Source organism: Ammospiza nelsoni, chromosome 8 (genome assembly GCF_027579445.1).
Source record: "Ammospiza nelsoni isolate bAmmNel1 chromosome 8, bAmmNel1.pri, whole genome shotgun sequence".
Taxonomy (NCBI): domain Eukaryota; kingdom Metazoa; phylum Chordata; class Aves; order Passeriformes; family Passerellidae; genus Ammospiza; species Ammospiza nelsoni.
The window spans coordinates 5,530,635-5,542,193 of NC_080640.1; the positions used below are offsets into that span (position 1 = coordinate 5,530,635).

The 11,559-nt window shown below is 42.8% G+C and overlaps 1 protein-coding gene across 1 annotated transcript in view; it reads right to left on the reverse strand.

Moving 5' to 3' along the window:
- INPP5F (inositol polyphosphate-5-phosphatase F) overlaps positions 1 to 8,129 on the reverse strand; it is a 38,398-nt gene extending 30,269 nt beyond the window's left edge. The window contains exon 1 of the mRNA XM_059476548.1: positions 7,956 to 8,129. Within this exon, the coding sequence (XP_059332531.1) occupies positions 7,956 to 8,052 (97 nt within the window). The 5' untranslated portion in view covers positions 8,053 to 8,129. The remainder of the gene's footprint in view (positions 1 to 7,955) is intronic.
- Between the last annotated feature and the right edge of the window lie 3,430 nt (positions 8,130 to 11,559).

Genomic DNA, 11,559 nt, shown 5'->3' on the forward strand with positions numbered 1-11,559 from the left:
GTAGTTCAGAGGGCACACACACCTCTCATCTCCCTTGTTGGCATTGGGAATGAACCTCAGCTAGGAAGTGTTTCCTGACACTGTGTTCAATATAAAACATGCACATCATCACTGGATTTCCTTCAGGTTACACCCGAGTCAATGAGCATGGACATTCATGTGGCAGTCCCAAAAAATCCTCCTGGAGTCTGGCAGAGCACTGATTCTCCATCATTTTCACCATTCAACATAAGCCAGAGATATTTATATAGAAAAAATAAAAATAAAAGCAGAATGACTCACTATGTACAGCCAAAATAAATCATGCAGCTCTGCTAATGTAAATTTTAACACCAGAAGTGTTAATTTTCAGGAAGAAGCTTCAATATTTTAAAATAGATTTCAAGGTTGTTTTTTCTTTAAATTGTGTCTGCCTTAGATCAAAAACAACTGCAAGACTTTATTATTAGCATTATTTGACCTTTATGACCTCCTGTGGCTTCTCAAAAGAAAGTCTGCTTTCAAGTTCCAGTTCATCTTTGAATGGTGTTCTGGCATTTTAGCCAGGATTAAGAGATTACAAATTAATTTGGAAGACTTAAGAATATAAAGTTGAACTTCTTTCTCTTGGAGGAAATAAAGTACTACTTATGCAAATAAAACTTAGGCTAATTGAGTTTTCTTTTCAACACAGATTTCTAAAACTGTCTTTAAGCTACTTGCAGAAAGATGAAGCATTAATACATCGAGCATTACAAGCTCTTCATTGTTATGAAGTGTTAACTTTATTTACTGGCATGTTCTCCTCCAAACTTTAAACAAGTTATCCCTTCAGCTAATCACCTGCTTTATTGGGACATTTCCCTTCAATATCTCAGCATTAAAAGATGAACACCAACAGGCCAAGTACAATTTAGTGACAGATTTAAAGCAGTGGGGATGGCAGCACACAATAACAGACATTCACAGTGCTGCTGCCAAAGCAGCAAAAAGCAACTAACAAAAATGAATCCTACTACTCATCTTGATAAAGAAATACTTCTTTGTATTCTGGTGCAGCCAGAAAATCCCTTGAGTCACCAGGCATTGCTTGGGAAAGTGGAAAACATACGGGAAATGTTCAGTTGTGTGGAGAGTGCCCAGGGCTCCACGGAATTGCACAAGGAGCCCCTGTGCTGGAAGGGCAAACAAACTGCTGCCACCAGGGCTGGCTCCAAACACAGCCTGGCCCTGCGCAGCACCGGCTTCCAACTTTTTTATCAAATGCCACACCAAGGAAAACACAATTAGCACATATCCCAAATATGTATGTTTATTTGTCCAGCGAAACATGTAAATAATTGTTATTGCGTGCATTATAAAACATACAAAAGTAAGAGGTTTTTAATGGGTGAAATAAGTATTTTTTTAAAACAGTGTTTATTTTTATTAATGGTACAAAGCATTTTCTTCCTGCACCCCCACTGGACTGCCTTGAGCTCCCCACTTCAGAGACCCCTGATGGCTAAATACATTCAACAAGCTTTGATGTGCACCTCAACCCTTTGAGATAAGAATCAGCTCCTCCCATCCCTTCCACAAACCTGTAAATACCACTCAGAAAATCACCCAGCAGGGACTCTTAAAATGCAAATAAGTGCCAAGCCACTGGAGCTCAGAGGGTTGGTTTTTTGCTTGGTTGGTTTGGCTTTTGTTTTTGTTTTTCTTTTTAACTTTAGAGCTTCCTTTTATTCTTCACATTGCTGAACTCTGTTAGCAAACACATTTTCTCAGAAGTAAAACAGAAATGGAAAAAATATCTTTTATCCTTCCAAAAGCAACAACTCTGCACTAATTAATATTATTCCACACCAACACACATTCATTCCCATTTTTAGCTGGTATTTCAACAAAGCTCAAGTTGTTTGAGGATATATACCCTTAAAGCTAAGAAAGCAGTAGGTTGTCTGCATTTTTTAAAATCCTATTTACTCTGCAAGAAGGAAACTATCAATCAGGCAGAAGAAAGATTTTATTCAAACCTACTTACAAATCTGACAGCTTAAACACCATGTTCACTCATTCTGAAGACTGTCTATTAAAAGTTTGCTCAGCTACAGCCATACTGAAAGAACAACACAAGAAAGCTATTCTATACTCAAAAAATTAAAATATAAACATTTACTGAGCAGAAGGATTTCACAATTATGGAAATTAGTTTGTTTTACTAATCACTGAGCTGACTTGTGCTAATGCTCCTTAAGAGCCATGGGAGAATTACAGTGGGAGCCAAGTTGAAGCAAGGTAAAGTTTTCCCTCACTGTCACCTGTTCTTCTGATGCCATAATTAAATTTCCTCTCTGATTGTCCAACTCATCAGTCTCAAAGCACAAGAAGAGTTATGGATTGGAAACAACCATTTCTAACACTAAATATGGGAGTTGTACTCAAAAATTTGGCATGTGTTTCAGGAACAGACAGGATTTCAAGCCACTATCACCCCCCCATATTCCTCCTTTTATTTCTATTTTCTTTTAATTGTTGGGGAAATTTGACTATTTAGATAACTAGGAGCAATATATTATTTAAGTGTTGCTGGAAGGCATGCAAATAATGGGGAAAACTTAACCATCACCCCATGTGCAAAAATTGCTGTTTTTCCTTAACTGAGAAATAGACAAAGAAAAAACCTGAAAGATAACAATTAATGCCAGACCAGCATATTTGCCATTTACATTTTGCAACCAAGGTTATTTACTTTTAAATTTGGCTCAGAATTCTGTTTTCCAGTTCAAAGGATGTTCAAGGGCCTTGTTTTCAGAGACTCAGCAAACACTGCCCCAGGGCTCTATTCAAGTAAGGTTTCTGCCTTAAAAGGAGAAGCTCAGCGCTCAAGTGCTATTTCATTCATTTGGGTTCAGCTTTTCAGGAAAAAAGTCCTCTCCCAGTTTTTATTGAGGAAGATGCTTGGAGCAAGAAAATAAAACTGATGATTAAGTATTAATATTCCTGTTTACTAAAGCCAAGCTTTAATAAAAAACAGTTTCCAAATTCTTCCTCTAGACACACAACCAATAATTTCTCCTTTTCTTGATACTCCACTCCCATTACTTTATTTTCTATCCCATTCCAATCTGCAACAGTTGTTTTCAAAGAACACAAGCAGCACATCAAACAAGTGGCTGCTTTGTTCTGCAGTTCAGAGTTTAAACCTTAAAATCACAAAAGTTTTCATGTTTCCTTACACATACACATGAAATATCACCCACACCATTAAACTGTGAAACAACCTAACAAGAGGAGCAGTGTTCTCATGAAAAAACCACAAGCCCTTGGTACAGCTGCAGACCTTTCTTAATTGAAATCAGTGTCCTCTGTTCTAAATATCTTAGCTGCAGTTAGCCTGCAATTTCCTACTCAATATTTAGTTAATACTAACTGATGAGATCAAAGATGAGTCACTTCTGCCAGCAAAATACAAGAAATCCACTTGAATTAGATTAATTTTAACTCTGGGGGAAGGAAAAAAAAAAGAAAAAAAAAAAAAAAAAAAGAAGAACCAGCAACACCAGAATATCAAGATATGAGGCATTAGGAGTTTTTCCTGTATTTAAAACCACAGGTCATTTCAGCATGGACAAGAATTCCAAGAAATCTACACATCTGAGTTGGGACAAGTTTGGCATTTTCAGAACTCTTCATAGAAGGGAAAGGAGAGGAAAAAAAAGGGGGAAACACCCTTGTCATATTCATCACCTGCTAAGACTATAGGAAAGCAAAGAAACACCTCACCTCAAGGTGTATTTAATTCTCACCAGGCTAGGCTTTAACACACTACTAACCCACTTAAGCCTCAGCTTTAGTTTTACTATGTTCTATAAAAAGAACTGCAGGTGGAATTACAAAGTAGATTTTATTTATAAAAGGTATAAAATCATTTCCCTCTTATAAATATATAGGAGGAGCTCGCCTCAGAGTCAGAAACTAAACCAGTGACTAATGTATGCAATATTTAATCAGAGGAAGGAGACAGAGCAGCCCAGCCCACTCCCCTGCTCCCCTCTGTTCCATCACAGGAAGGCAAAAGCAGCACCAGGGACCCAAGTGCTGCAGATTTTTTCAGCCTACATTCTGCAGCTATTGCAGATCAGCTCTGACATCTGGTTTGTCACAGACGCCACAAGGACGTGGTGCTGACAACCCAGAGAGGGGAGGGAACAGAGGAACAGAATGAGCAAGCAAGGGTGAGAAACGGTGCAGTACCACTGCAGCTAAAAAGGTGTCAAAAAACAGCTTGAGGTTCCTTCTGAAGTGACTTGAAATACTAAAGCTCCAGCCTCCTGTGGAATTCATTGCCCAGAATAGATAGGCAGTTTCCAAGACATACGAGTGAAATTCAGGAAGGCACTTTTGTATGAAATAATTCAGCAGCATGACTTCACACTCAGGCTGTCACCCCTCAGAGCCATGTCTAGGACTGCTCTGCAGAATAAAACTTAGCAATAAATGCTTTGGTGGCAGTGGCATCACTCCTTACACCATTCATGAGCTCAAGGCCTTCACTGAGCACTGCCAGGCTCCCACAAAGGAACTGCTCTTGCTCCTCCAGCCTGCAGCATGAGGAGCAGCTCAGCAATTCTGACAAGTCACCTCTCCATGACTCCTGCAATGCCTTGGAGGAGGAGGAAAGCACACAGCTGGAATATTAGATGGCCTTATGATCTGTGATTCAGAGATGACTTCACACTATCAGACTGAGACACCTCACCTGAAATGTGTCCCCTGCTGCTCTGAAAATTCTGTTTGGTAACACATCCCTCACTGGACGTATTCAAAGTGCATTGCTTCGGTTGCTGACTCACAACCATTTTCAACAGATGAAAATGAATTCTGTGACAACAAATTCCTGAAGTGTTTGTTTGAAACAAACAAATGCCCATCTGCCTCTAGTTTACAGTTCCAGAGGTAAAACACAGCTTAACCCATCTTACTCTTTCAGGCAGAGGCAATCAAGTCTTTGACCATGACATCCCCAAAAGCTGAGTTAAATTCCAATCTGTGTATCCCTCAAAATATTTGGTAGGTTTTTTCTCCAGAGCAATGGGAATCAGCACAGTTAGAAGAAACAGTTTTAGTAGAACTTATTTGACATTAGTGCCTGGAGTATTATCAAGGCCAGCACAATGATAATAGAAGCTTTACACCATAACAGTCTCACTCCTTCTATTGCTGTTAAAAATTGGTGAGAAGAATTCACTGTCTTCAACACTTTTCATCCTTCACACACACATCTATATGTACACATATGCAAAGATAAGCACAATTTATACAAACATCATCAATAAAAAATATTTCTAATCTGTGTAGAGCTATCAATCAAGAGCAGCCACCCAGAGCATCAACAGAGTAATCCAAGAGTGAAATCCTGACCAAGTCCTGATGTAAGGCATTTAAGGCATGGCTGAACAGCACATGTTTTTTCATTACACTGAAAAATGCACACTCTCAGCAGCCAAATTATTTAAAAAAAAAAAAAGTCTATGATGCCAAAGTGATTCATGGATTTCCTGCAGGTGACTCATTAGTGCTTTCACTTTAGAGAATAAAAAAACCCAGAAACATCTTGCAAACACAGGCTGACATCCTTCAAACGAGGGCCAACCTCAGACTTTGCTTATGGCAAATATTTACCAAGATTATTTGCCTTTTTTCTTTTTTAATTCAAGTTGTTATCTCCCTGATTCAAAGAGGTCAGAAATACAGCTTTCAATATTGGCAAATTTCTGAACATGCCTTTATAGCTGAGGGAGGAGAATACTTTCAAGCTTAGCTTTAGATTCAGACCTACTCTCTCAAGCAATGATTTGCAAGGTTTACCAATATTCTCTATTTCAACCCATGAATGTGCAAAGATTAATTCAGAGCAGCCTCTGTGAGACAGAATTTTTAAAACCAAGGCCTCTGAAACCAAGCAGAGACACAGAGCTAGATCACAGCCTTTTGACAGATTATTAAACATGTCAATGAACACAAGTTATGACTTTGTTGTTTTTTTAACACAGCAGTGACTCATCACACAGAAATTCATTTACTCATTTCCGGGCATGAAATTGGCCTCAATAATAAATGGTCAAATGGAATAAAATGCAAACTTGAGGATATGAAGTTTTGTCTTAATACAAGAAAGAGCTATTGATCCAAGAAGCACTTCCTGTGAGAGAAATGTTTCTTTCTTGGGCTTACTTTCAACCTGCTAAGATGTTTTATTTCACAGACCTGGAGTCCACTGTCAAGAAGATGATCCACAGAGAGGGCTGGAAAAACCAAGCTGCAAACACATGGAAATGGGAAAGCACTGCTAACAATTGAGAGTTTCAAGCAGGCCAGGGGAATTGAATATCACATTACCTTTAGTTAATCTGCAGGTCACACACAATGGGGATCACATGGAAACTGCCTGAAAATGCAGAGGCAGGCACAGGACAAAACGCTGCTGGAACAGCAGGCTGACAAACTGCTGGGCACTGGCAAAGCCTCCAGCAGGTTAAAGGACACCAAGAAAAAATAAAACCCAGCAATGGCTGCGTGAAAGCAAGGCACTGATGCTTTTAAAAGTTGAGGTTATCAAACATTCATCTCCAGAACTACAGACCATTAGTTGTTTTAATTACTGTGGGTCAAGGAAGAGCTTTCAGCCCATGCAGATGGCTGTAACCATCACAAACCCCAACCCGAGGGGTTTTCTCCCCTGTGAAAGCACACATTTCACTGAATAGCAGTACTGTCTGCTAGCTTAAAACCAATTATTTTGTAAGGTCACTTGCAAATCAGAGTATTGCTGGATTAGTGAAGTTGATGGACAGGAATTAGTCATGCTAACTTGACACAGATTGCAATTTTATCAAAGAGACATAAACTGCTCTGAGAAGACACAACTCAAGGATGAAAACATAGCACAAGAAAGTGCAGTATGAAAAACAGTTCTTTGAAAAAACACAGATAACAACGGTATTTGATGGTTATGTTTAAAGTTTGTCCAGCCTTTCACAGAAGCTCATAAAGTCTACTCTACTTGGATAGCCAGCCTGGTCATATACACATTTAGCCACCTTTTTTGGCATAACACAGATCCCAGTTTTAGAAAGCTGTAAGTAACATCACTGCAGCCTGCCACATGTTTGGTGAAACACACAGCTATTTAGAGTGTCTTTCTCATACAAGCAGGGTCAGCGTGGTCCTCTACATCAAAGCTACATATTAGAATCACAGAGAATGACAAAAACTCACAGAATGGTTCTGCTTGGAAGGGACCTTAAAAACCATCTGGTTCCAACCTCCTGCCATGGGCAGGGAGCACACATGGCACAAAGCAAGGGTGGCATTTTATTTTGGAGACACCTTTACCCCTAGGTAGGACAGGATAATCACCATGGTTTCAAAATTCCCTTTTACACAACTCCAGCTCAATTTTTGTTCGCGCTGCCTTCCCTTCAGTCTTGTACTAATACACAGTGCAATTGTCACCTAGCCGGTAATCACTGAAAAATTCAGAAGCACTTTAGAAGCCACAGAATCCCAGGACGTCAAAGGGCTGGAATGGACCTTACAGCTGACCCCGCTGTATCCACCTGTTCAGTTTCTGCAAGAGGCCACCACGGGACCCATCTGCCCACAGACGCAATGCCCGGAGCATCCCTTATGTAAGGCGGACACCGGCCCCTCACGGCCCCAGCGCTGCTCCCCGGGGATCACCGGCTGCCTTCGGCCACCGGCACCGCTCCGGTCACACCGCGGGGGCAGCGCTGCTTTATCAGCGGGGAAACAACCGCACGGAGAGGCGCGGCAGCCGGGACACCGGCACCTCCCGCGGCCCGGGGGAACCGGGGCTGCTCCTGCGACCCTCCGGGGACCGGCCCCGCCCGACCCCGGCGCCCGGCCGGCTCCCAGCCCGCCCTTCCCCGCGCAGGCGGCGGGCGCGGCCGCGGGGGTCTCCTCACCGGCTCGCAGCTGCAGGCTGCCGTCCCTCCGGCTGCACCAGAGCGCCCGCTCCCCGCTCTGCAGGATGTAGTGGTCCTTGGCTTGGAACAGCTCCATGCTGGCGGAGAGGGACGGAGGGCGGCACGGGAGGAAGGGGCGCTCCGGGAGCCGCGGGCGGAGAGGGACGGAGGGCGGCACGGGAGGAAGGGGCGCTCCCGCCGCTCCCGCCGCCGCCGCGCGCGGCCCCGGGGCGGAAGGGGGAATGGCCGGCGCGGGGGCGCGCGCTCCCGAGCAGCCGCGCGCGCGCGCACGCGGGCGCTGCCCCGGAGCCGGGGCGCGAGCGGGCGGAGCGGGCGCGAGCTCGGGTTCCGCTCCCGCCGCCGCACGTGACAGCGCTCGGCCCCGCCCCGCGTGCGCTTAAAGGGGCAGAGCAGGGGGCGGGGCCTGAGGGGGCGGGGCCTAAGGTGGAGGCGGGGTCTGCGCGATCCTGCCCGGCGGCCCCCGGAGGTCGTTCAGTCCTTTTCCCTCAGCCGCTTCCCCTCAGTTCGAGTCCCCTCAGCTCGGCTCCCTTAGATCAGCACCCCTCAGCCTGGCTCCCCTCAGCCCGGCTCCGCTCAGCTCCTTCCCTCAGATCAGCTCCCCTCAGCCCGCTCGCCTCATCCCCGCTCCCCCGAGCCCCTTTCCCTTCATTCACTCTCCCCTCCGCCCCCCTCCCCTCATCCCCGCTCCCCTCAGTCCGGATCTTCTCATCCCCTCTCCCCTCAGTCCCGCTCCCCTCAGCCCTCAGAAGGTGATACACGGTATAACTCGTGGTGAAAGGAAATCTCAGGACCACAGCACAGGGCTCAGCGTTAAGTATTTATCCAGAAGGCGGCATCTGATGAAAAGGCAAATCGTTCCCTCTGTCTCTTCTGCAGGCAGCACTGGAAAATGTGCCTGCAAACTGCTACAGACCCTTCCCAGCCTTACTGAGGGCTTGTCCACAAGCTTCCAGAGCTTTTGTTTGATCACAAAAGCTAAAGTCCCACTTGCTGTGAAATTGAGGAAGAGATGGACACAGACAGAAAGCATCCTGTCCTGCATACAGCCAGGGTAGTGATGGAGCAGCTCTGGTGGGCACATGGCATCCCAGTGAAGCTGGGTTCTTCAATACACAAATTAAAACATTTACCCATTATTGTTAAACAACCTACAGTAAGGAGAAAAACACTACTTTCAAACCACTCTTTGAAAGGATGGGTTTCTCTCATACTACATTTCTCCATTGATATATATTAGTGATGCTACAAAACACTAAGTGACTAAAGGACATTAAGAAATGAGAAATCCCATTATTAAATGTGAGCATTCAAGAGCCAGGGAAGAGCTTGATTTTGGGAGGTACTGAAGAGCCAGTCTAAAAATGCATTTAAGTGCAGGCATGACTTTAGATGTATAATTTAAATAACTTGAACTGAACATTAACATCTTTTAAGAGAAACATGCACTACAGAACTTTTCTGCTTTGGGACTAGGAACTGAGCTTCTCAGTGGGTCCAAGCATCATTTTTGCTCCCATGACTTTAGTCTGCACTATCATTCACTAAATATTTCTTCCTTGCAATATCATCTCTATTCTGCTTGTGTTTCCCAAGCAGTTCAGTGCTGTAGCACAATGCATTGGGTCACCATTAAAATGCTTGCAGGGATTTCAAGGACAGACTCTTGTTTTGCCCTTTTTCACGCTTTGATCAGAGCTTTTTTGGTTTTCCTCCCTGTGGGTAGTTTTCTGTTTGCATTCAGCGTGTTTTCCATAGATTCACAGCTGGGTGCTGTTTTTATGAGCCTTTCAGCTTGAGTTAGCATAGGGGAAAAAAACCTGAAAGATTAATTTTGCATTTTTGCAATTCATTGTCACTGGATGACGGTAAGGAAATGCGTAGGCTGGCAATTAGTCATGCACTCTCAGTATTACCTGATTGCCAGCAGTTTGAGTTCAAGTTTAAATGTTGGTTAACAGAAAGGGATGTGATTTAATAACTCCACACTTGGAAGTACAAATGGCTGGATAGATCGGACAAATACACCACTCTTCCTGAGGTGAAGGGTACCAGATTTGGAAATGGCACTGTAGACAGTGAGAGGAACTTTATTTCTAAATGTTGGCCATTAAAAAGTCATGCAACATTTTTTTTTGTTTGTTTGGCCTCAATGCTCCTGGCAGCTTCCAGACAAACATTAGTAAAATCCTGGGTCATCTTTTTTGATGCCAAAGTAACTACAGAAACCTTCCTTGTTACCCTTCGTACTCCTTGCTAGTTTTTAATCCAACAGTGCTTTGTCCTTTCTATTTTCATCCCTGTGTGTCCAAGGCAACACCTCTATATTCCTCCCTGGCATTCCCTACCCACTCCCATGTGCTTCTGTTTTCCTTTGGAGCTTAGGGAGGTTCTCTTAGGGAGGTTTCTTTCCTCTTCTGAAATATGTTCTTGAGAAAGCTTTTGTGTGCTTTTTAGAGAGGGTCTGCTCTGCATTAAACAGAGACTGAAGAGTCTGCTTTGAGAAGAAACCTCCTCAAAACAGGAGTAACACAAGAGGGTCTCCTGGCAGGCAGTATAGTGGATAAAAGAGATTTGATTGGGACTAGAACATTTTCTGAAGTGCCTGTAAATGTACTACTGAGAAATAGTTGTGTGTTGTGTTTTATAACAGAAAAATACAAAACTACTGGCATGAACATTAGTTTTTTGGCAAGAAAATGAAAACTCTCAAAACCCAGGGAAAGCAGCTCTGCATAAGAATTTTTGCCTGAATTTATTTTTAGCTTTCTTTTCACTGAAGAAGCTTTTTGTGGCAGCTGTAGTTATATCTAAAGGAAGAGGAACTCTGGTATTTCCTCCTTTGCCATGAAAATCTCTTACTTGCAATGGGAATATTTCTATTTCAGTGAGCACTAGGAAGAGAACAACCTTCTCCCTTCAAAGCAATGTGTCTGTGGTTAATATCTGCAATACACTCTATGGCTAATGGACAGTGCATTGATTTCCCTCTGTTGCACTGGCTCTTAAGAGCAAATCAATGGGACCATTTTCAAAAATAAATGAGAATGTTTTGATTGCCTACGATTCTTTTATTCTGGAATTGCAAATTGCACTTTGCCAACTGCCAAGCTGGTGCAGACAAAAAGATTCCTTACAGTGTTGTTGGGCTGCCTTCCTCAGTTAAAATATGGTTTATACTATACCAAGGCCGCATTTAAATCATAATTTCTCCAAAGTAAACAGCAGGCTCTTCTTCACAGCCATTGTAATCAAATTTGCATCTCATTTAAAACAGATTCTACTCGCTTTTCCTCAGTCTGAAGAAGTTAATGGTTTTATTACCATTTAGAAGAATTTATCTCCCTTTCTTTACTTTTAATTTGGGCTGGGGTTTGTCTAAAGAGCAAAATAGCTCACATTACAAAAAGAAGAATTCTGCCTTTAGAAAGGGTAAAAAGTAAAATTTCAGGATCTGTCTTTTAGAAAAAAAAGATATTTAAAAGGTTTGGGTTTTTTTCTGTTATCATTTAGCCAATTTGAATTCATTTTGCAATTAGCTTTCCTGGAAGTTGCTTTAATTTCCCTAGGGTTTTTTTTTTCCCAT